General features: G+C 46.2%; 1 protein-coding gene across 35 annotated transcripts in view; it reads left to right on the top strand.

Moving 5' to 3' along the window:
* Tmem116 (transmembrane protein 116) overlaps nt 1-25,934 on the top strand; it is a 67,525-nt gene that overhangs the window by 13,065 nt on the left and 28,526 nt on the right. For 6 of the 35 annotated variants that reach the window (XR_015634155.1, XR_015634152.1, XR_015634154.1 and 3 more), the window contains exons 1-5: nt 1,847-1,961; nt 2,411-2,457; nt 3,278-3,341; nt 6,280-6,411; nt 21,408-21,512. Coding sequence is in view for 18 of the 35 variants with exons in the window: in XM_087579395.1 (XP_087435521.1) it covers nt 1,914-1,961; nt 2,411-2,457; nt 3,278-3,341; nt 6,280-6,411; nt 21,408-21,512 (396 nt within the window). In the remaining 17 variants the exon portion in view is untranslated. 35 annotated transcript variants of the gene reach the window in all.

Below are 25,934 nucleotides of genomic sequence, written 5' to 3'. Positions count from 1 at the left end.
ATATGCATATAGACTTGCACATGTACACACACACACACACACACACACACACACACACACACACACACACATTCAGGAAGGTGGCATAGATACTTTAGGAATGTGCCAAAGGGAAAGGTTCTCTGAGGCTGAGGTCAGTAGGCTGTTCTCTGAACAATCTAACATTTGTCCTGAGGAACAAAGGAACCTTTTGTCCAAGAGCATTTTCCTACCATTTTCTTATCACTTGCTGAGTATCATTACCACACCCTTAAGAGGTAGACATTGGGCTGGAGAGATGGCTCAGCGGTTAAGAGCACTGACTGTTCTTCCAGAGGTCCTGAGTTCAATTCCCAGCAACCACATGGTGGCTCACACCCATCTGGAATAAAGTCTGATACCCTTTTCTAGTGTGTCTGAAGACAGCTACAGTGTATCCATATACATTAAATAAATAAATCTTTAAAAAAAAAAAAGATGGGGTTGGGGATTTAGCTCAGTCGTAGAGCGCTTGCCTAGCAAGCGCAAGGCCCTGGGTTCGGTTCCCAGCTCTGAAAAAAAGAAAAAAAAAAAAAAGAGGTAGACATCATTAGGGACCTCCAAATGCCCCCAAGACTCTTTGCTACTGATGTGCGATGTGGATGCCTCCCAGTACTTGGATTACCTGTTTAGACAGCTACTAAAATCGCCCAGTAACCAGCATCTGGCCTTTCATTCTAGACTGCACGTGCTCGCGCGCTCGCGCTCTCTCTCTCTCTCTCTCTCTCTCTCTCTCTCTCTCTCTCTCTCTCTCTCTCTCTCTCGTATTCAAGAGCTGGGACATAGCTTAGTGCTCATCATGCATGTGTGACATTTGCCAGGTTCTGGGGTTAGTCCCCAGACCTTAGACACACAGGAGAGACGTTGCAGAACATGTGAACGTTTAGGTAAAGCCGTGAGAACTTTTGGTTTCCTCTCCCCAGGCTCTGTGGCTCCCTCCACAGGCTGTCCACAAGCTGTTCTGTCCACCACTGCTCTATCCAGACTGAGTGCCTTGGTACTCAGGCCATTGCCCACTGTGCTCCTGGAAGGCTCTGTCAGACTTTACACTGTGTCTCCGATAACACGTTGATTTATACAAAATTGATTGTACTTAAGCATGCAGAGGGCTGGGGATTTAGCTCAGTGGTAGAGCGCTTACCTAGGAAGCGCAAGGCCCTGGGTTCGGTCCCCAGCTCCGAAAAAAAAGAACCAAAAAAAAAAAAAAAAAAAAGCATGCTGAGTAGATGGTGTGTATAATAATATGTTGAACATAACAAACAGTAATGACCTCTTCTTAATTTTAATTACTACTAAAACTTTAATTGAATATGCTATCTTCCTCATCATTTTGCCCCCCAAACAGGGACAAGTTTCAATAGACCTCTGTTTTACCCTGTTTCTTTCTTTCTCTTCCTTTTTTTCCTGTTCCATCTCTCTTTTGCAAGTTTACTTTTTATTATGAAAAACACCCTCTGCTGTTTATTGCTTCTGCTTCTTGCTCTTTCTTAAAATTTCATTTTATTTACATCACAATTGCTGCCCCCCCAGGTCCCCTTCCTGGAGTCCCTCCCTTTCGCCTCTGAGAGAATGGGGCCCCCCCTGGGTATCCCCCAAGCCTGGTACATCAGGTCTGCTGGATTAGGCACATCCTCTCTCACTGAGGCAGCCCTCTGCTCTGTGACATCTGTGCTGGGGGCCTCGGTCCAGCCAGCTATGCCCTTTGTTACAACTTGCTTTCTTCTGTCACCTGCTTCTTCTATTTTTGGCTTTGTCCTTGGCCCTTCAGCCTCCTTCCCTTAAGGTACAGGGCAGGATTAGCTGGGGTGGAGCCCAGCTGAGGTAGGGTGGAGCTACCTGTTCGAGCCTGACTGAGAAGGGCCTGGGCTTGGAGGGTCGCTGGAACTGAAGTCTGCATGGCCCTCCCACTGGAGGTCAGCCGCCTGGAAGGCAGATGGGAGTCTGTAAGGTCAAAAGCTGATTGCTCCCCCACCCCACCCCCAACTTCTGCTCCCTTCGTCCTCTCTGTTCATGTTTTACTCACAGTGGCTCTCTGCTTACTGATACCATTCCCCTCTTTATCATTCACTCTGTTCTGTCTTATTAACTGTCTGTCAGTCAGCCACACTTGGTTTTCTGTCGTCTGTCCTCAGACCCTAGCCTTTCCTCTGTGTTTGTGGTTTCTTCCTGTAGTTGCCTCAACTTCGCTTTCTCATTCAGTCTGCTCTGCTCACTGCTGTTTCTTTAATGTTTGAGTGTTTTTGAAGGACTCAGGTTGAGGGTGGCACAGGCCTTGCCTTCCTTCCACAGGCCTGTTCAGGTCTGTGCTGAAGAGATGGTTAATTAACACCGAAGGGAAAGTAGGTTGAACATTAAATGTAAGAGACTGACCCACACCCCCCCTCTCGTTTAGCTTTTTCCTGCGATACAGTGGATACAGTTTGCCGTGGCTACTCTGAGGTATGTTTTTTAGTCTATCATAGGACTGTTGAAGTCTTGTGAGCAGACTGGAGAGCTCTTCAGCTTTTCCACAGATTTCATTCCTCCTGAAGACTGCATTTTACTTTTTAGTTAGAAATTCTTTCCTATGTTGATAGCTCCTTAGGGGCCTGGGGAGATGTCTTAGTGGATAAAGTGCATGTTTCCTGAGCATGAGAGCCCAAGTTTGGATCCCCAGCACCACATGACAAGCCCAGTGCTGTTACCAGCATGTCAGCTCAGCTTTGGGAAGCAGAGATGGGGGCAGGGGTGGGGGAGTGGGCAGCTAGCCAATCCACAAGGTTCACCAAGGGAGCTTGCCTCAAAGACTCAGGTGGAGTGGGACAAAGGCTGACAGTGGAGGCTAAAACATGGCCTCCCTCTTCTGACTGCTCCACACCTGCACCCAGTGAACACAAGAACAAGTACCACAGGGACAGCGGTCATCTGAAGTGAGCACTTGCTCCGGCAGCCTGCATCAGGCATTCACCTCAACGCTGGGTGTGGCGAACACTGAAAGATGTGGCTCACATCTAATCCCAGCACTTGGGGACTGAGGCAGGAGGACCACTGAGTTTGAGGCCAGCCTGGTCTGCACAGCAAGTTCCAGGACATCCAAGGCTACATCCTGAAATGGGAATGATAGTGAGAATATGGACACGGCCCCAAATAAGATGGCATTCAAATCTACAAAGCACTCTAAAGTAAAATGTGTGCAGTATATTTTATATCAACTATGTCTGCAAACGGTAAAAGTTGGAGTCTTATCGCAGTGATGTAATGGTCGTGGTCTGTGTCTCAGTGTTATAGGTTCCAGTTCACTTATCACCTACATCGTGTTCCAGAACCCACAGAAGTCTGCAGAGGTAAGCCATCTCTTTCTGTTGAGTTTGAACTGCTAGTGACAGCCTTAGAAGTAAGTGCCAGGAAAGCACCAGCCTATGCACAGTGGAGTAATTTTATGTCACACTAATAAAGCCCTTGTTATTATAGAGGGATTGTTTTCCCCTGTCCATAGGCAGGACTGCAGCTATAACTCAGTTATGAGAGATTAGCTATTAAGTGTGGGTATCTTGGGTACTGTGAATTGTTAAGGATAAGGAAGCTGCTGTCTGAAGTCTGAGGCCAGAACTGATGTTAAGTGTGCTAAGGCCCTCCCTCCAGGTGAGCAACTTGGGTTCGTTCGTTCTCTCTCTCTCTCTCCCTCCCTCCCTCTTTCCCTCTCTCCCTCTCTCTCTCTCTCTCCCTCCCTCCCTTTTGTTTTGTTTTGAGACAAGGTATCTCTCTACTTATCAGTTCTCAAAGTATGGCTCCTGACTCCTGTGGGGGGTCCATGACCCTTTCACAAGGGTCATCATAGACCATCTACATATCAGATATTTACATTCCAATTCATAACCGTAGCAAAATTACAGTTATGAAGTAGCAGTGGAATCATTTTATGGTTGGGGTCACCACAGCATGAGAAACTGAACTATGTTAAATGGTGTCAGTGTTAGGAAGGTTGAGAACCACTGCTCTATATAGTCCTGGAACTCACTTTGTAGACAGGCTGGCTTCAAACTCACTGAGATCCTCCTGCCTCTGTCTCCAGAGTGCTGGGGTTAAAGGTGTGTGCCACCATTCTTGGCTTAGGTGAGCTTTCTGATCTTGACCTTGGAGAATCACTGGAGTGGCCAAGAAACAGTTTAAAGTCTTGGCTCCTTGAAATACACTTGTTTGCTGTCCTGTCCTCCTAAGAACTTACAATTCCAGTAAAATAAATACTTGATAAAAAGAACCACTCCAAAATGTTCAAGTTAAAATCTTCCTGTTGGTCATGTTGAGACTCCACCTCAAAATAACACACACACACACACACACACACACACACACACACACACACACACACACACAGAGTGCTGACAAAAGTGGTCTACTTGCCAGCTCAATAAAGATCTTAAAAGACTGGGAACAATTATTGCTGTAGTCAGGCAAAACGGCACAGAATGAGCCACGGTGTGGTTGGATGTGTAAGTGAAGAGCTTCTGTGAGGAAGGTGATTTGGCCCATTACACATATGAGGAAACTGAGGCCTACGTTACACAGCAGGCAGCAGAGCAAGAATTGTCAGAACACCAATTCTTTTTTTTTTTTAAACATTTATATATTTAATGTTTATGAGCATCCTGTCACTGACACAGCAGAAGAGGGCATCAGATCCCATTACAGATGACTGTGAGCCACCATGTGGTTGCTGGGATTTGAACTCAGGACCTCTGGAAGAGCAGCCAGCAGCCACTGAGCCAACGCTCCAGCCCCAGAACAGCCATTCTTTCTGAGTTATACAAATGTAGTATTTATTACAGACAAGGCATATTTTCTTCAGTGCTTCAAACCCTAATATTTCTTTGTCAGTCTTGTTATGAATCCCACGTAGTCTTGCTGTATTCTGGGTAGCTTCCAGTTCTTGGTTCTCCTGCTCTGTGTGCTGAGCACTGGGATTACAAGTTTGTCCCGCCACACCCGGTTAATACATTTTAGGTTTCAAGTCAGCTTGTTAAATTGCAGCAGGGAAACCTGTAGAGAACAAAATGCATCTAATTTACAGATCCACCTAGAGAGAGCTGCTATCTGACAAGATCTCATGTTCATGACCACTGCATATTTCTTAGACTTTCTCTGCTGTGTTTCCATAAACAGTCTATATTTGTTATATAGAAGAATCAGAAAAGACACCAGGTAGTACACATCTTTAATCCCAGCACTCAGGAGGCAAAGGCAGGTGGAGGCAGCCTAGTCCATGTAGCAAGTTTCAGGCCAACCAGGGCTACAGAGTGAGACCCTGTGTCAAAAAATAGCTAAGTAAGTAATAAAACAGACAGATTAAAGACTGTTGGAAACAGGGAGGCACAAAGATACTAAGGCAACTGGGGGCTCAGGGATGGTTCTGTGAGCAAGACTGCTTGCTGTGCAGGCCAGAGGCCCTGAGTTCAAATCCTAGTGCAGGGGTAGAAGGTGGGACTTGGCCGTGTGCATGCTTGTATCACAGTACTGTGGTATCTGGGAACAAGAACATTATGGGAGTTGCTGGCCATCAGCCTAATGTGGACTCGGGGAGGGACCCTGCCTTGACAAGTGAGGTGGAGACTGGAAGAGCAGGAGTCCTCCTCAGGCATCCACATGCCCTACACAGGAACACACTTCCTCCAATATGAGCACATGTGCAGACATGCTGTACTCACACGGATACATATAAAACAGAAACTATGAAGATGTCATCAGTGTAGTCAGAAGGCAAAGGCAACATATATGTGTGTGTGTGTGTGTGTGTGTGTGTGTGTGTGTGAATATGATATATACGTATATGCCTATATATGAGTGTATGTGCCCATATGATATGTATATACCAATATGATACATATGTATATGCCAATATATATGTGTGTGCCCATATGATATGCATATGCCAATATGATATACACATATCCTACTGGCATTTCCCCTCCACTATGTCTTAAGCATACAGCTCATGACATTGACCTGTGGCACTTACATTACCTCATCTGTAAAGCTTCCATCATCTGCTCTATCTCCCGCCCTGTGACTGAGGAAGGAGTGTCCTGTGGGTGAGAGCCCTCTCAGTCCAGGACACCGATCCCTTCCTATCTGGAGTCTTTCTTTACGTTCTCCATAGTCAAGTGATGGCAGAAGCCCTGGCAGAGTGACACCCAGTCTTACACTCAAAGCATAAAATGTAAGATAATTTGTATGTTCTCCTAGGTGCATCACTAAACTAAACTAAGATTCCGTGGCTTTTGACAGGTAAAGTCACTCTTGTATCTGAGCTTCTCTGACCTGCTCCTGGGAATTTGCTGGCTCATAAAGGCACTTGTCTATGGAACCGCAGCAGCCCACAAGGACAGCATCTGCTATAACCTACAGACTGCAGGAGAGGTGAGCATCCTAGACCTGGCCAACACCTTACATTCAGATGGAAATACAGTCTGCACGAGAGTGGGAACACAGACCCAGTGTTCACTGTTACCTTGACACAATAGGTTTTTATCATTTTTATTTAAAAATAGCTAGTGCAACGCTGACGGATGTGGTGCCACACACCTTTAACCCCACACTCAGAGGGCAGAGGCAGGAGTCACTGTGAGTTAAAGGCAAGCCTGGTTGAGAGATGACTCAGTGGGTAAAGGCACTGCCACCAAGTCAGGACTTCTGTTCAAGACCCAGCGCCCATGCAGTGGATCCCACAAGCTGTCCACTGACACCCCTACACACACACACACACACACACACACACACACACACACACACACACACACACACACAGTGTGGCCTGTGTGCTGCATATGCTCATGGGTACAGTGAACAAAGAAAGAATTCAAGATTGGCCACTGCCATGAGCCTTGTGACTGCCTGCCATCTAAGCCATCAGGAGACCGACACTGGGGATCTAAAGTTCCAGACCCATTTGGGATACACGGAAGGAAAAACCTTTCTTGCTAAGGTCAAGGCACCCTGATCTTCAGAGGAAGTTCCAGGACAGACAGACAGCCAGGGCAACACAGAGAAATCCTGTATCCAAAAAAAAAAAAAAAAAAAAAGGAAAGAAAAAGAAAGAAAAGAGAAGAAAAAATCCTTTTTTTTAAAATTTTTTATTAGATATATTTCTTTACTTACATTTCAGATGTTATTCCCCTTCCTGGTTTCCTATCCAAAAGCCCCCATCCCTTCCCCTCCCCTTCCCCCATACAGGTATTCCCCCATACCTCCCCCTTAATGCCCCCATATTCCCCTGCACTGGGCATCCAACCTTGGCAGGACCCCTGGTGCCCCAACAAGGCTATTCTCTGCTACCTATGCAGTTGGAGCCCTGGGTCAGTCCACGTGTACTCCTTCGGTAGTGGTTTAGTCCCTGGAAGCTCTGATTGGTTGGCATTGTTGTTTTTATGGGGTTGCAAGCTCCTTCAGCTCTTTCAATCCCTCCTCTAACTCCCCCCAAGGGGTCCTGTTCTCAGTTCGGTGGTTTTGCTGCTAGCACTGACCTCAGTATTGGAGGTGCTCTGGATGTATCTCCAAAAAGGGCAAAACAAAACTATTTATTTATTTATTTATTTATTTATTTATTTATTTATTTTATTTGTATGAATACACTGTGTCTGTCTTCAGACACACCAGACAAGGGCACAGGATCTCATTACAGATGGTTGTGAGCCACCATGTGGTTGCTGGGAATTGAACTCATGACCTCTGGAAGAGCAGTCAGTGCTCTTAACCTCCGAGCCATCTCTCCAGCCTCCCAAAACATTATTTCTAATACAAGTTTTAAAAATTCAGAAAGATCTACAATAAGAAATTGCCCAAACATAGTTATATAAATTTATATATTATATATAATACTGTATATGTCTCAGAATATGTTTTACAAAATAACATTAATGTTTTGGAGGTATTTTGTTTTGATTTTCAAGACAGGGTTTCTCTGTGTAGGCCTGGCTGTCCTGACCTCACTCTGTAGATGAGGCTGGGCTTGAACTCAAAGATCTACCTGCTCTGCCTCCCAAGTGCTGGGAGTAAAGGTGTTGCACCACCATAGCTGGCTCGGGATGCTACTTACCTGAGTGTTTTTCTTTTTTCTTTTTCTTTTTTTCCTCTCTCTTTTCTGGGGGTATGGAGCCTCTCTTTCTTTTAAGGTTTATTTATTATTTTTATCTCATGTATATGGATTTTCTTTTGCCCATTTGTATGAATGTGCACCATGTGTATTCCTGGTACCCATAACAGCCAGAAGAAGGAGTTTGATCCTCTGGAACTGGAGTTAGATGGTTCTAAGCCACACTGGGTTTAGGACCTGAACGCTGGTCCTCTATCTCTCCCAGCCCTTCACTTAAGTATGTTTGTTTGTTTATTTGTCTGAGACAGGGTTTCCCTATGTAGTCCTGGCTGTCTGGAACTAACTTTCTCTCTCTCTCTCTCTCTCTCTCTCTCTCTCTCTCTCTCTCTCCCTCCCCCTCTCTCCCTCCCTCCCCCCTTTCCCTCTCTCCCTTCCTCCCTCCCCCTCTCTCTTTCTCTCTTTCTCTCTCTTTCTCATTCTCTCTCATTTTCTCTCTTTCATCCTCTCTGCCTCTCTCTCTCCCTTTTTCTCCCTTTTTCTCTCTCTGTCTCTCTCTCTCTAGACCAGGTTGGCCTCAAACTCAGTCATTTAAGTATTGTTAACGACCACTGGATCCTTAGACTTAAGATGACTGATGGTCTTCAAGCTCTTTCCACATTAGCACTGAAACCAGGAGTCCCTATGTACACATTCTGGTGTAGCTGCTGTGTGTCTTGAAACAGGTCGTGAGTCAGAACATTATGGTCTGTTCTCTGCCACAGTGCAGAGCAGCACCCAAGACTCTTCACATGAACAAGGATTAGCTGGCTAGTTCTCAAACTTAGAGTGCAGGCTCAGCTTCCTTTTCGTCTGGGTTGAATAGGACATGTTTTTTTTTTCTTTAAAACAAAGTGTATGTGTGTGTGTGTATATATGTATATATATGTATATGTATATATGTATGTATATATATATATATGCATGCATATGCAGAACATGGTGGCAGGGGGAATGTGAACTAGAATACAGCTCGTTCACACCACAGCAGGGAGGTGCAGTGCTCACAACCACCAGGCTTTCTCCCTTTCCCGCTCCTCCCATCCCTGCCCATTGTCTGAGGCACTGTTCTGTTGCTGCTCAGTGTGGCATACCCCTGTACAGCATGGCCGAGACATTGAAGATGCTGTCTAGTGATGGTCAGCATTGCCCCCTTCTCACGTGGACCTTAGATTGAGGGTGACAGCATGAGAAGATGGAGCTAAGCCCATGAAAATAAAATTAAAATGATTGTCAAGGTGCTGGGGGCCAGGAAGGCCAGGGATCCGCTCTCTTCACTCCGTCCTCATAACCTTCCCCTGCTCAGTCTGCACGATAGTCAGAGACCCGAGGGGCCAGTCATATCACATGCCTTTCACCCTGACACCCACACATGAGCACACTCATCAGACATCCCAAGAGCACGCCAGCCTCTGATAGGGAGAGAGAAACTGCCTCTCTTGGGCACCTGAGCAGTTCTCACTCTGCCCCCTCTGCCGTTCACGAGCAGGTGGCATTCAGTAATAACCAGGCCAAACTAGTGATGACACAGAAGACAGGCTGCTGTGTCCCTTCCCTAGGCCCTCTCCCAGCCTCCGCCACAGCGACTTTCCTGCTAAGGACCACTGTCCAGCTGTGCAGCAGCACTGCACCCTGCAGGCCACCCCACTCCTCCCCTTTCTTCCTGGATGCCTAATTACTCCTGGCATCTGATTCCATCTGAAGCACCCACCCCAGTGACTGAGCTGGAGCGACTTTGTGCCAATTGTAGACCCAGGGAGGTGGGTAGAGTCAATATGTTTCTGTCACTGTGAAGAGACGCTATGACCACAGCTGCTCTTATAAAGGGAAGCATTGGGGTTGGGGATTTAGCTCAGTGGTAGAGTGCTTGCCTAACAAGCACAAAGCCCTGGGTTCGGTCCCCAGCTCCGAAAAAAAGAAAAGAAAAGGGAAGCATTTAGTTGGGGCTGGCTTACAGTTCAGAGGTTACTGCAGTATCTGCATGTCTGGGAACATGGCAGCACACAGGCAGATCTGTGCTGGAGAGGGAGCTGAGAGTTGTATATCTATCTGGATCAGCAGGATCCAGATAGATATACAACTTTTTTTCTTTTTTTTCCGGAGCTGGGGACCGAACCCAGGGCCTTGCGCTTCCTAGGTAAGCGCTCTACCACTGAGCTAAATCCCCAGCCCCATGCCTTGAGTTTTTGAAACCTTAGGGCCCACCCCAGTGACACACTTCCTCCTACACGGCCATACCTCCTAACAGTGGGTTTATGGGTGCCAAACCCACCATAGCCCATTCTCAGGTTTATGCCCTCCCCCACCTCTCAAGAAGGCTGTAATACCTGTGAGATTCCTTTGTTTAGTTGTTACCCTAAAGTCTCAAGCTTTCTCTTGCCATGTCCCCCGCCTGTCCCCAGTACTTGTCCGGCTTTACAGAGCTGAGGATTAGCCACAGGCCTCCTCCCTCTGGGTTTTATGATTAACAACACTATGGTAGGTGTGGACTTTAGGTCAGAGTCAGCCTACACATGTCTCCTCCTGCTTTGTGGATGAGGGGACACAATCCAGAGAGGCTGAATGACCAGCCAAGATCACACATCAGTGCTATGAGGCTGATACTTTGACTCCCAAACTCTTTCCACTACCCCAAAATATTTTTAAAAGCTACATTCTGGAAGAGAACGATATCAGTTTTTCATGAGTGATTAAATTCCTGAGAGGCAGGGCCATTGTTGGGACACAGCAGAGGAGGGCGTATGTTTTCTATATGGGCTATAGCTTTAGGCAAGCAAATCCCTTCTCCTCCCCACAGGTTCCCTAAACACCCATGACAGGACATAAAGCACAGGCAGCGTCTCCTCAGACTCCTTTCCCAGGTTCAGCTCAGCCTTGGGACGCTGAACTCACCACAGTGTCACACTGTTCCAAGACTCAGCCTGTCTAAGGGCCTGCCACTCCAAAATGAGAACTGCTGTTGTAAAAATATAAAAAACAAAAAAGGTATCACTGTCTTTTATCCCCACCTCAGTGCCCCAAGATACCTGCTGGATATCAATTCTCAGTCAGCAAAGCCCCTCACCCGCTCTGCTCCATCCCATATCACACTGCCGAAGGCCTCTCTCTGAGCCGGCAGCAATCTCTCTGCCTACCTAGTTCCCAGGGCAGGTCTCCATGCCAGAAACACACATCCCAACTCCATGGTGGCCCAGACCAGCCGCCCCACACTCCACTACACTTAAATCTACACGTGAAGGAACACACAACACAGTGACCTTTGCCTCAATTGATAAGATATAATTGCCCACCTAAACATACAAAGCCCAATACACATCCATCCCTTAAGAACATTCGTAACAACCTGTAAATACACTGAGTGGAATCTTAACGTCAGCTTCCATTTTCTCCCCCTCTCCCTCCTGTCTCTTCCTCCTTTCCGTTCCAGCCTCCTTTTCTTCCTTCAAACTCTTCTCCCACCCATCCTTCCTTCTCGTCCAAGGACAGGCCTCCTTCTATCCTGTACCTGCCTCACCTGTGACATCGTCCATTTTCTCACCACAGCGAAATCTGTAGTGTTGTGCAGTGACAGTGTCTCTTGCTCCTGGGTCTCTACCAACCACACTGAGGGTGTGGACATTTTAATTTACAAAGAAATGAGCTCAGAGCCTCTCTCAACCTACACTGCTAGCAGAATGTCTTCCCTGGCTGGCAGGCTGAGCTCTGACTCGGTACCCATCCCCCTCCTACAATACATAAAAGTCCAGTGCAGGAGGAGGGGGAGAAGAGGAGCCCAGGTTACCCCACTAGCTGGCTGGCAACTTTCTCTGGGGCAGGTCCTTGGGGTGGGGTTATGGTGACCAGTGGACAGGTTCTTGTCTGGTCCTGCACCACCTGTTCTTCGTCTTGGCACTGGCCATGTTGCGGTTTTGGGAGTCAAGGTACTGTTGTCCTTTCTGGAGTCTCTCCACAAGGATGTCAGAGCCTCCAGGTCATAAGCTTCCACCTCCTCAGATCCTGTGGGAGAAAACTTGCTTTCTCCTGTGTGTTGTCCTCTGCATGGTCTGGGCTCATGTTCAGTTTGAGTGAGTAAATAACTATGTTTACCTCTGTCACCCTGCCACTTGTTCCTTCTTATGTCAAATCTCATTTCTGTTGTTTGTTTGTTTGTTTTCTTTCTTTGAGACAGGGTTTCTCCATGTAGCCCTGGCTGTCCTAGAACTCACTTTGTAGCCTAGGCCAGCCTCACAGAGATCCATCCACTTGCCTCTGCCTCTTGAGTGCTGAGATTGAAAGGTGTGCCCTAAAGCTGGACTGACTGCTCTTCCAGAGGTCCTGAGTTCAATTCCCAGCAACCACATGGTGGCTCACAACCATCTGTAATGGGATCTAATGCCCTCTTCTGGTGTGTCTGAAGACAGCTACAGTGTACTCACATACATGAAATAAATAATTGGGTTTGTAGTTGCTGTTATTTTATTTTTTTAAAACATTTATTATGTATAAGTACATTGTAGCTGTCCAGTGCTCTTAACCGCTGAGCCATCTCTCCAGCCCTGTTCTTATTTTAATATAGAATAGTTTATTCAGGACATGCTAAGGGAATGAATGAGTAGAGACAGAGAAAGGCAGAGAGGAAATAGAGGCCGGCCATGAGCACGTGGAGAGAGGGGGAGGGGCAAGAGAACAGAACAAGAGCAAGAAAGACAACTCTCTTTATACACTTTTTTTTTTTTTTAATTTTTTTTTCCGGAGCTGAGGACCGAACCCAGGGCCTTGCGCTTCCTAGGTAAGCGCTCTACCACTGAGCTAAATCCCCAGCCCCCTGAATTCCTTTTATTAACTCATACTTTCAACCTTTTAAAAAAATTAGTGGTTGGGTCATAGTTTACAGTTCACATTTGAGCTCGCCAGGGCTGAAACTCCGTTTCAGCATGAGCTTCTGTCTCCTGCCTTAATGTACCAGTGTTGCGCTGGTCCCCAGCCTCCTTTAGAATGGGCAGTGACCACACTTGTAGGAAAGCCGTGTGGCATGCCGAGGTGCTGAGGAGCTCCGTGGCTTCCAGGCTTCACAGTTCTCCAGACGGATACAGACAGTTCTCTGGGAGGTGATGTAGTGCCCCAGCTTCATGTGAAAGCTGGGTGTGGTAACACATGCTTTTAATTTCAGCACTCAGGAGGCAGAGGCAGGCAGATCTCTCTGAGTTCAAGGACAGCCTCGTCTACAGAGCAAGTTGCAGGACAGCCCAGGCTGTTACACAGAAAAAAAAATCACTTAAGTCTATGAAATAAATATCACTTGAGGAAGTAGAAACTTGAGTAAAATATGAACTCAAAGATAGGTTCTTGGTGCTGGGGAGATGGCTCAGTGGACAACAGCACTTGTCTTTACAAACAACCCAGTGCACACTGTGGTGCCCAACCTGTAAGTCCAATTCTAAGGCTTCTGGCTTGTCAGGCACCTAACACAAGTATAGTGGACAAATACTGAAGGCAACACACACACGCGCACACACACACACACACACACACTAATAAAACTCTAACTAGTAAATTTATCATCATCATATCATTATTATATCATTATTATAATGGACACTTTCTGTGCTCTCCTAGACCAGCTTCATTACCAGCCTGTGGATGGCGCTCTTGGGCTATGCAGTTTAAGTGTTAGGAAGCATCAGGCTCTTCCTTGATTTTTTTCCTTCTCTGCCAGATGGGTAGATTGATGTGGAGTAGAGTTAGGTTGGTTTCTCTTTTGTTTGTGTCGCTCGAACCTGATTGAGATAATGGAAGTTGTTCACGGAACCCTGTGAAGCTGTGAAGGCAGGCTCGGTCCAGCTTGAGAGCCTGGTGGGTCCACTTCACCGAGCTGGGACACAGGAAGTCAACACTGACTCAGACCTAGACTTCTGCACCGGATCCTACTAGGAAGCCGAGTGCTGAGCAAACCCAGCTGCCAGAGAAACGCTTGTTTTGACTCCTAGGATATGGGGGCTTTCTAAGGGTTATTTCTTTTGTCAACTCAGCTAACTAGCGAACAGGTCTCCGGGTGCCAGAGTCAACTCTAAGCGAGGCCTCTTCTCCTCCTGCAGCCTCTCCTCTTCTCTGTGGTCTGAGATGCTGAAGGGTCCTCATTACAGCTCTTTGTTTGTTTTAAACAACAGGTCAAGCCTGGGGTCAGGAACAAATTCTGTGTCTCTCCCCAAAGACCTCAAGCACTGCTGTGCTCTGTCTGCTCAGACTTCTGTTCAGCAGGCAAAGCTGCTGTGTGGAGACAAGAGCGGGGACAATGGCAGCGTCACAGATGGGTGGTCTGAAGTGTTGGGTTTCTATTTCCTGAAATAGAAGCTAGCAAGCTGATGTAGAGATGTCAGTTTGGGCTGCAGATGCATGATGTTTGCGGCTTACAGTGAAAGGTTAGCGTGTTCAGCCATGTAGTCCTGAATCGAGTCCGGCAGAGCTCTGACTTCAAGGCCAGATCGCTGTATTTAGTAGGTTCCAGGACAGCCAGAGCTATGTGCACAGATCTTATCTCGAAAACAAGATAGCAGAGCTGGGCAGAGGGTAGTGGCAAACACCTTTAATCTCAACACTCGGGAAGGAGAGGCAGGTGGATCTCGTAAGGGTCTCGAGGCCAGCCTTTCCTACCGAGGGAATTCCAAGACAGGCAGAGCTACACAGAGAAATGTGGTCTTAAAAAACAAAACAACAACAACAAAAAAAACCAGACAAACATCTAAAATAAAAACAAAGCAAATTCCATCTTTTATACTTATTAGTTGTGTGCTCTTTTTATTTTATGTTTATTATTTTTGTTACTGAAAGGATCTCACAGGTGTGATTTCTTCACGATCCCCCAAGGCTGCAGGAATTAAAGATCCCACAAGGCATTCCTGGCTCAACAGAACTGATTCTTAGTCTGGTGATCAGCCTGCTTAGCGAGAACAAAGACCAGCGAAATGTTCTGACCCACTCTGCCTCAGTCAGACCTCCCTTAGAAACAGAGCACCTTATCGTTAGCAGCTGGGAGAGCTCAGAGAGGCTCTGTGCTCCAAGCAAGCACCATATTGATAATCTGTATTGTGTTGCTCAAGACTTCATCAGCCACACAGTGCAGCAGATTGATTGCTAGCAAAATAGCACATAGAAAACCTACAGCAGTCTCTGTGTGTTTGTTTTTCCTCTTTTAATACATTTCTGTAAAACAGCAAATGAGAAACTGCATCTAAAAGCCTTGGAGAGCAGGGCGTTGGTGGTGCAGCCTTTAATCCCAGCACTCAGAAGCAGAGGCAGGTGGATCTCTGAGTTCGAGGCCAGCCTGGTCTACAGAGGGAGTTCCAGAATAACCAGGACTACACAGAGGAATCCTGACTTGAAGAATAAAATAAAATAAAATAATCTTGGAAGTGGCAAGTAACCATGTACTTTTTAAACAAGCTAAAATATCCAGGTCATAGTTTTCTCAGTTAAGGGAATCAAGATACATTCCTAGGGTAACAGTGAAGACCAAATCAGGCAAAGTTGAAGAGTAAATTTGCCCAGTTTGTGTGAATTCTTATATTTTTGGAGCTTAAAGTTCACTTGCCAGTTTGATGTTTGCTCCACTTGCTTAACGAGCTGTTGCGCTCTCCTCTGTCTGTCAGTGGAGAGCGTGCTGTATTTGAAGTGTGCCATCAGGTTTCATGATCTCAGTGTTTGTCTGACCTCTCAGGCTTGCCTCTCCTAACTCCAGGCCTTGAACTGTATGTGACAGTGTGCAGGACTCTGCAATCTGTGGGGCCCTACAGTGCTGGTCCTTGAGAGTCAAGAAGGAAGTCGATTCAACAAGACTCAGTACCCAATGTTGGTTCCGACTTCTTCAGTCTGACCTCAGGCAGTTAGTTATTTTAGCCATATTTAAGCACAGCACAATTCTGGCAAAAAGTTTCCTTACGATAATTAACTCAATCCCAAGTATGCAGCAAAGCTTAAGACATGTTTAAAAGATGGGTTCTGTGACTCGGAAACAACGCTCAAGATAGATAAGGGTCTGGAGAGTGACTGGAGTCAGGCGCGGCTTTGGCCATAACACACACAGACAACACAAGCGACAGCTCCCGTAAGGGTGGGTTTACTGACCAAGAAACAGCGCTCAGAATGAATGTGTAAGGAGGCAGAGAGTCTGGGATAAATAATAGATCTTCTCTTTGGAGACCAGCCCGTGTGGTTAACATGCCCGGTTTCTCCAGTGCTCATCCGTGAGCACAGGGACCTTGTGTCCTCTGTGGTGAGGGCTTAGTAATATTATCATTGTAGGGGCTGGGGATTTAGCTCAGTGGTACAGCGCTTACCTAGGAAGCGCAAGGCCCTGGGTTCGGTCCCCAGCTCCGAAAAAAAGAACCAAAAAAAAAAAATATTATCATTGTTTTGTTTTGGTCGTGTGTGTGTGTGTGTGTCTGTGTGTGTGTCTGTGTGTGTGTCTGTGTGCGCGTGCGCAATTGTTTCTCCAATTATTTAAATATAAAAGTGGTGCAAAAGTGCCAGAGAGATGGCTCAGCAGTTAAGACCCAGTACTGGCTGCTCTTCCAGAGGTCCTGAGTTCAATTCCCAGCACCCACATGGTGGCTCACAACCATCTGTAATGGGATCCAGTGCCCTCTTCTGGTGTGTCTGCAGACAGCTACAGTGTACTCACATATATAAAAATAAATAAATCTTAAAAGAAAAAAATCAAGAAGAACAGAGACAAATGGATCTTTTTTTAAAAAGTAGTTAAAAAAACCTTTTCAACATTGAAAGCATTGATAAACATTGAGATTATTGACATAATTGACAAGAGGTGAGCGTAAAAGTAGATTCTTAACTGGAGACTGCTCTGTGGGAACCTCGATGTGCTTTACTAAGGGTTCATTTCAGGTGCATTCATCTTATAAATAAGGTACCAGGAATATTTGTTTGACAGATCCCATAGCCTCTCTGGTGTGGATCTTATTATGAAACCCCAAGCTGGAGAGATGGCTCAGTGGTTTAGAGCACTGGCTGCTCTTCCAGAGGACCTGAGTTCAATTCCCAGCAACCACATGGCAGCTCACATCTGTCTGTAACTCCACTTCTGGGGGATCTGACGCCCTCCACACAGACACACATGCTGCCATGCACATTAAATAATTAAGTAAATCTTAAAAAAGAGAAAGCTTTACCTCTCTTAGAAAAGATGTTAGCATGCACTCTACTGAAAGGCCTAAAGTCCAAAAGTGATTTGTGCGAGAGGCTCGCCTGCCTTCCCTCCTCAGGTGACCGTGATTAGCTAGGTGTTTGCCTGATGAGACTCAGGATAATACCGACGACATGGGCTTGATGAGTCTGACTCCTGTCGAGGCAAAGCAGGACAAAGGACTAGTGTTCTTCCTCCTTGGTGCCAAAGAATGTGAACATTAGCTGTAAAACCCACACTTCTGACCCTGTCGCTCAGGCCAATTACGGATTTTAAGTGTGAGAACATAGAGGAAGGTTTAGTGTGTCTGTCTGGTACGGGAATCTGTTTCATGGTACCCTGGCTCCCTCTACTGGTGGTGAGGGAAATTACCCATTGGGTTATTTTTTGATGCTTTTAATACACAGGTTGGAACAGAACTCAGCAGATTTTTTGCACTCATAGCAATCCTCCAGCCTCAGCCTCTCAAGTGCTGTGATTACAGACCTAAACCACCTTGCTGGCTTACTGTTTTTCCTTTCCCTCTGTTCATCTTCCCTCTTGGATGCATGCCCATGAGTGAGTGTCCGTGTGTGTGTGTGTGTGTGTGTGTGTGTGTGTGTGTGTGTGTGTGTGTGTGTGTAAGTATGTGTGTGGGGTGTGTGTGTGTGTGTGTAAGTATTGTGTACCTGGGATTTGAAATCAGGTCCTCTGCTCGCAGGGCAACCACCCTTTCCCACTGAGTCATCATCTAAGTCTCTTGCAATTTTTAGATGGGGTTTCATTTATGTAGCCCAGCTGGCCTGGACAAACCTGGACACGCAGGACAAACCTGGACACGCAGGACAAACCTGAAGTAATAAACTGATGCTATAAAGGAGTCACTGAAAAGTTGCTTAGGAACATTAAGTCACACAAACAGAGTCTGCCTGCACTGTGCCCGGAGATGCTCCCAACCCTGGCTTGTTAGAGAAAACTGACCCACACCAACCCAAACTGAAATTCAGGGTTGCTGAGAAAGCCTGCTGATGTTTGTTTACCAAGATTGACCTCTGATTAGGCACCAATTCCAAAACAAAAGGAGATGACCCTGATTTAGCAGCAACCATCGGGCCCTCCCCATATCAGAGAACTTGTCTCCAATGGGCAGCTCCAGGGGTCAGGTCGAGGTCACCGCAGTCAGCGAGGAAGACCCAGTACTGACTGAAAGGACAGCAGCAGTACTGGTGTCTTTAAGTGATGCTGGCACTACCTTTGCGGCCAGTCTTATGGGCTGCCATCTTGGTTTAAGTTGTTCAAAGTGTAACTGAGGCCAGGATGGGGAAGAGGTTTAAGGACGCAGTTGAGGTGGAATTCTAAGCTTCAGGCCTGTACAGGATGGTAGTTTCCTGTCTAAAGCTGCTCCTCTCCTCTGCAGTAGTCAGAACTGTCATGTGCTATCACATCAGCCTCTAAGTGTGTTAGGGATTTCTCCCTGGGAAGGTGTAGTAATTCTGTAACAGCCAAGGATAACCTTGAACTCATGCCTACCCTGTCTCTACTTCCCAAGTACTAGGCTCATTGGCCACTGCACATTGACAATGTGAGCACATGCACTGTAAAGTTAATATAACCTTTATATTAGGCTTAGTTCTTCCTTGGGGTGTACATGTTTGCCTTTATTTCTGTGGGTTTGAAACACCAAAATGTCCTCACCCTCCTGCAGTATATAGATAGCCCCATGTTCATCCCTTCCTTTGGTTGTCCTCAACTCACCTTTTCCTCTGCAGTACGGACCCCAAGATGCACACCACCCCAATCAATTTAGACACGAGGATTTTCCTCAGACCCTGTGTGGGTCATCCCATGACTCTCCAGGGTGCATTGTCAATCAATCAGGTGCTTCCTTCCTGTCACCCTGGCAACCGCTATTTTAGTCCACATTCTGGCCCTGTAAGCACGGTCCTTAGCAATGGGCCTTTGTGTCATCCCATTCCTTTTTCTGATATGGGTAAAATACTGTTTCCTACAGTTACTTAGGCTAATTCTCTCTCTCTCTCTCTCTCTCTCTCTCTCTCTCTCTCTCTCTCTCTCTTGTGTGTGTGTGTGTGTGTGTGTGTGTGTGTGTGTGTGTGTGTGAGAGAGAGAGAGAGTATGTGTGTGAGTGTGTGTGTGTGTAAGTCCCAAGGATTGGCAGCAGTTGCGTCAACCTGATGAACCACCTTGCTGGCCTCTGCCTGGCTTCTGTCTGTAGGTGCTCAGGATCGGGATCTCATGCTGGTGTGGTAAACATGTCATCCTGTGAGCTGTCTCCCCAGCCCCAGCTTTTGCTTATCTGAGGCTGAAGTGTAAATCCTGTTACCTTAACTGTGCAGGGACATGATGCCATATTTGTTCTCTTTCTCTGGTAACCTATGAATCAGCTCTTTGGTTCTGTTTAAAAAATTATTTGAAAGATTTCTTTCTTTCTTTTTTTTTTTTTTTAAAGATTTATTTATTTAATTTATGTATACAAGTACACACCAGATCCCATAGATGGTTGTGAGCCACCATGTGGTTGCTGGGAATTGAACTCAGGACCTTTGGAAGAGCAGTCGTGCTCTTAACCGCTGAGCCATCTCTCCAGCCCGATTTATTTCTTTATTATATTTGAGTACATTGTCACTGTCCTCAGACACCAGAAGAGGGCATCGGATCCCATTACAGGTGGTTGTGAGCCACCGTGTGGTTGCTGGAATTTGAACTCAGGACCTCTGGAAGAGCAGTCAGTGCTCTTAACCGCTGAGCCATCTCTCCAGCCCATCTTTTGTTCTTTTTAAAGATATGTTCTATTTGTATTAGTGCATGTGCAGACACACACATGCACGAGAAAGGCTGCCTGTACAGTGCAGAAGACTGCGTCAGATCACAACCACAATCACCTGTAGTTGTGAGCTCCTGATATGGGTGATGATAACTGACGTCCCCTGCAAAAGTAGCTATTAAACTAAGTCGTGTCTCCCATTCCCATAAGTTCTTCTTTTCCCTAAATGTCATCACATGTATTTGCTTGTTTTACCTATCTAAGCTTGCGTGCTATTGTGTGGAGGTAAGAGGACAACTTGCAAGAATCAATTGTTCCGCTTAATAAGTCTAAAATTCAGCTCTGATACCAGGGTTGCAATAAATGCCTTCCCCTGCTGAGTCATCGCTCCGTACCTGATTTTGTAAAATATCTTTTAAATATCATTCTAGGAATATATCAATTGACAGAGTACTTGCTTTGCACAGATGAAGCCCCGAGTTCAGTCCTAGCACTCCATAAACTTGGAGTGCTGCATAAGCTTAGGAGGTGAGGCAGGAGGATCTGTGTGATATCAAGAGGCTAGCCTGGTCTCCAGAGTGAGCCCTAAGGCAGCCTCTGAAATTTTCAGGGTTACGGCTCTTCTAGAAAGCAGCTCTCGGGGCTGGGGATTTAGCTCAGTGGTAGAGCGCTTACCTAAGAAGCGCAAGGCCCTGGGTTCGGTCCCCAGCTCCGAAAAAATGAACCAAAAAAAAAAAAAAAAAAAAAAGAAAGCAGCTCTCTTAGATGATAGATAACAAAACACCTTGTGCACATGCACTTTATTTGGGGTAGATGAAGGGCTATGTATACACACACACACACACACACACACACACACACACACATCTTAGTGGGAGGGGTTCTCTTTGGGTGAAGTTTCACTGGCTGAGGTTTAAGGTTCTGGGCATAGTTCACTTGCATGGAGAGGCATTCCAGGAAATTGAGCCTGTAATTTCACCAAGGATTACATGACATTCCTCAGGTAGAAGATTGGGTCAGTCTCCCCAGGTCAGGCTCCCCAGAGGAAGCCCTGCTAAGAGAAGGGAGTCCTCCATTTTGCACCAAGCTCAGGAAAGCTGTCCAGTCATGGTAGATTGCAGCCTTAGCAGTGAGGGGTAACACATGAAAACAACAATACACAAACTGAAAACCACAGTAGAACAAGATTCCTAAAAGTGGAGTGGTTAGTGTGCGGGTGGGTGTCTGTGGTTCCGAACAGTCCAAGAGGTGAGGTGAAGCTGGGCTGCAGGGATGTGGTCTCACTGAGGATAAGGAAGGATGAAGGGAGCTGGAATGGGACACTGATGGTGGGTCATGTGACTTCCACCTAGATTTTCTACCTGGCCTCACTCGTCTTCACCGTCAGTTACATCTGGTGTCTGTACGCGGAGCTGAGGAGGAAGCACAGCCCGAGCGAGCAGAGCACAGCTGCGCAGGTAAAGCATCTGCAGGGCCTGGAGCAGGGAGAGGCCACTCCCCAGTGCTCGGTGCACAGCTGAGAGAGTGGACTGTTGTCACCATCTCCATCTGCTCACATCACCCCCTACTCCTCCCTTGCCACACAAAGGATGTCGTTGATAGTTGATAGTGGTGTTGGTGTGTTTTGTTTTCCAAGACAGGGTTTCTCTGTGTAGCTCTGACTGTCCTGAAACTGAATCTGTAGACCAGGCTGGCCTCAAACTCAAAGATTTGCCCAATTCTGCCTCCCAGATGCTGGGAGTAAAGACACGCGCCAACACAGCCGGCTCCCACTAAAGGTTCTGATTTAGGTAGGAGCTCTGCTGATGCTGTGGCCATTGCTGCTGAGCTTGGTTCAGTAAGAGAAATCCTTGGCTCTGTGCCCCATCAGTGTTACTAATCCAGGTCGGCGGGGAGACTCGGGGGCTAGATCTGCTGACTCAGGGCCAAGGAGTGTGTTCTGCTCTGCTGTGTTCTCAGTCTATGTGTGAGTGACAGCTATTGGTTCACCAAAGGGCAGAAGGGGCTTAAATGGTAGTCAGGAGCCAGGAAATATCCAGAGAGCACTTGTCACTGTCCAGTACTACATGAAAAGAGGGAGGACCAAGCCCACAGTGTGCTCTTTAGTGTGTGTGTATCTCACACAGCACACAGTCCATCTGTTCTGAGGGTGACGATCCCCATGCTGGTAAATTTGTCAGGCTGTTCAGGCATCGTATCCATTTCAGGGTGTTCTCCTCCCTCAGTGAAATCTCTCATGATGTTTACTTAAGTCCTTTACACCCTCTGCCCTAGGCAATCAAATGTACATCCCCTTCTACAGACCTGCTTCTGGACACTTCATGTAACAGCAATACTCTGTGTGTGTGTGTGTGTGTGTGTGTGTGTGTGTGTGTGTGTGTGTGTGTGTGCGCACGCGCGCGCGTGTGTGTAGGCATGTGTTCGCTTTCACTTATTATTCATGTGCTTTTATTATTTTATGATAGAGAGAAAAGTTTTCACTGTAGATATGAGGGAGCGGACAGCCAGAGTCATCTGGAGGAGTCCAGAAAAGAGAGAGAAGGTAGTAGATTAAACATGGCCAGCAGAATGGACGGGGCTATGGGGGATTGAGGGGGAAGGAGAGGGGAAGACTAGAGAGGAGCCCAGAGAGCAAACGGTGAGGCAGTGCTTTAAAAGGTCATATATTTTCAATGGATAAATTATCCATTCTTTTTACTGCTGAATAAGTAGCAGTTTGCTATGTAGTAAATTAAGTTTCTTACTTTCTTTCTTTTTTTTTTTTTTTTTTTTTTTGGTTCTTTTTTTTCCGGAACTGGGGACCGAACCCAGGGCCTTGTGCTTCCTAGGTAAGAGCTCTACCACTGAGCTAAATCCCCAGCCCCAGTTTCTTACTTTCTTATCTAGTTAATGTCTCTTATCTACAATGTCTCAAGTAGGTGTGGCTGGCTTTGAATTGACTACAGCTAGTTTTTGGCTTTAACCCTTTTGGCTATACCTCCCAGGTGCTGGGATTACATTTGTGAGCCCCAAACTAGGCAGCTTCTTTTCTCTGATGCTTTGAGAACATCACTTGATTCCGACAGGTTGTTTATTTGTTGTCATTTTTACTTTTGCATATCTTTACGTTTTTGAATCTTTTGTTATTTTGTTTGGAGGCAGTCTCTCTGTGTAGCCCTGACTTGGCTGGCTTGAACTATGTAGAGTACTCAGGCCTCAAACTCACAGAGACCTGGTGACCTCTGCCTCCTGAGTGTTGGAATTAAAGAGGTGTGCCACCACACTTAATCTTTTTTCTTTTTTCTTTTTTTCGGAGCTGGGGACCAAACCCAGGGCCTTGCGCTTCCTAGGCAAGCGCTCTACCACTGAGCTAAATCCCCAACCCCCACACTTAATCTTTTTGTTGTTGGTTTGTTTGTTTTTTTTTAAAGATTCATTTTATTTATTTTTTTTAAGATTTATTTATTTCATGTATATGACTACACTGTAGCTGTCTTCAGACACACCAGAAGAGGGCATCGGATCACATTACAGGTGGTTGTGAGCCACCATGAGGTTGAACTCTGGAAGAGCAGTCAGTGCTCTTAACCACTGAGCCATGTCTCCAGCCCTGTCATTTTGTTTTTGAGACAGGGCTCCATGTAACCCAGGCTGATCCTAAATTTACTATAGTTAAGGATAACCTTGAACTTCTAATCTTCTTGTCTCTACTTCCTAAGTACTAGGATTATAGGTGTGTAGTACTAAACCGGGTTTATGTGAGGCTGGACTTAGCCCCAGGGCTTCTAGAATTCTTGGCAACTTCTTTATCAACAAAACATGGGCCCCATTTTAACCCTATACACCTTACTAAATATTCTAATCTCATATCTGCAAAATTCATTATTTTATGGGTATTTTTAAAGTAAGCTTTTGTTAAGAGCATGGTATGAACCATCTAGGGATCTGCCCTACCTACTCTCTAGAACCTGCACATTACTTCTCCAACATAGGAGAGTGTCCCAGGGAACACATGACATAGCTCAGTAACTATTTGCTATAGGAGTAAGTGGGAGAACTGTGGGTTAGAGCGTCAGTGGCCAGCTCAGAGTCATCAGTAATGCATCCGTGTTGTGTTAAAGGTAGAAGTGCGTGCAGTTCCCTTTGCAGTCATTTAAATAAGAGGGAGTCAGACCCGAGATTTCTTTTTTTTTTTTTAAGATTTATTTATTTATTATATATAAGTACACTGTAGCTGTCTTCAGATACACCAGAAGAGGGCATCGGATCTCTTTACAGATGGTTGTGAGCCACCATGTGGTTGCTGGGAATTGAACTCAAGACCTCTGAAAGAGCAGTCAGTGCTCTTAACCGCTGAGCCATCTCTCCAGCCCAGACCCGAGATTTCTACTGCATACTCCTTGTGTCTTCTGTCTTCAGTCTGTTTGTTTTTATGAGTCTGAATCTGTCCCTGTGTCTGTCTGTCCCTCACAGAGAGCTTTCCTCCGGTTTTGTTGAACAGCACAGAAAGCTTCATGGGGAGGGAAGCAGGCACATTATGGAATCTTGGACAGTTTTACAAGGGATGAAGCCACTATCCCCAAGTGACCAGATAGCAAACACTGTGTATGAACTAATTCCCACATGTTTTTTTTTTTTTTTTCCCAGAGCTGAGGACCGAACCCAGGGCCTTGCGTTTGCTTGCTAGGCAGCGCTCTACCACTGAGCTAAATCCCCAACCCCCACATGTTGTTTTAGAAGTCGCTTTTGACCTGCAGGTTCTGCTTTCAGCAGATAATACGTGTGCATTGCTCTGGGTTTCTCATCTGTTCTGAAGCCTTGGTACCTCCCCCACCCCCAGCACCCCTCTCTCATATTGTGTTTGTTTGAAATGCTTTTGCTATGTCGCCCGTGCTGGCTCACAACTCACTGTGTAGACAAGACAACTAGGCCTCCACGTTTTTGTTTGTTTTTTTTTTTGGGGGGGGTTCTTTTTTTCGGAGCTGGGGACCAGGTTTTTTTTCTTAAAGTTAAGTATTAATCTGTGTAATCCCTGGTGCACCCTTCCAGCACCAAGATGCTGTGCTCTGTGGAAATGTCGTCTAACCAGCTGAAGAAAGTCACGTAAAGGTGTTCGCTGTTAAGGAAGGGTAGAAACAGAGAATGTTCTCTCTTTGTTTTTCCTCTAGTCCCCCCTTTCTCTCTCAAAGGGCAAGCGAAAAAAAAATCACTGAAATTTTAACATGAAGAGTGTCCGCAAGTGACACCCTAAACAAGATATTACAGTCCATACAAAGCCAGTCAGTGACACTTCTTGAAATAACAAAAACACTTTTTTGAGGCAGGATTTTACTAAGCACCAATCGTTAGCTTGGAACTCTATGTATACACTAGGCTGGCTTTGAAGTCACAGAGATCTGCTGCCTCTGCCCTCCAAGTGCTGGCCCTTCAGGAGTGTGACACTACAACTGGTGACAAGCAGCTGTGAGCCACCAGTGACCACTGAGCACTTCTAATGTGGCTGCAAACTGAAGGAACTGAATGGGTGACTTCAGGCTTTGAGGCAGAATCTCTCCAGAGCTGTGCTGGGGCAGGATTAGAACTGGTGTGACGTTTAGACTGGCCTGGCCTCTAACTCAGAGAAATCCTACTGTCTCTGCCTTTCACATTCTGGGCTTAGAGACCTACGTCATCGTACCTGGCAGGAGCTGACCTTTTTATTTCATTCAGTGTCAGTTTTCGTGTAAATCACTTTGTGCGGTAGTGTTGCCTGTAGAACCCACAGCTCCTCCCTGCTGCCATTTTCTTTTGCTCTTCCTAGTGTTCCACAAGCACAGCCATTCCGTACCCTAAGCCTGCATGGTCTGCAGTAGGAAGGACCTGGGGCCACCTACACTTTCACATGCTTGTCTGTCTAACAC

The sequence above is a fragment of the Rattus norvegicus genome, chromosome 12 (assembly GCF_021556685.1).
Source record: "Rattus norvegicus strain SHRSP/BbbUtx chromosome 12, alternate assembly SHRSP_T2T, whole genome shotgun sequence".
In the NCBI taxonomy this organism is placed as follows: Eukaryota; Metazoa; Chordata; class Mammalia; order Rodentia; family Muridae; genus Rattus; species Rattus norvegicus.
This window is presented reverse-complemented; position numbering and strand designations above follow the sequence as displayed.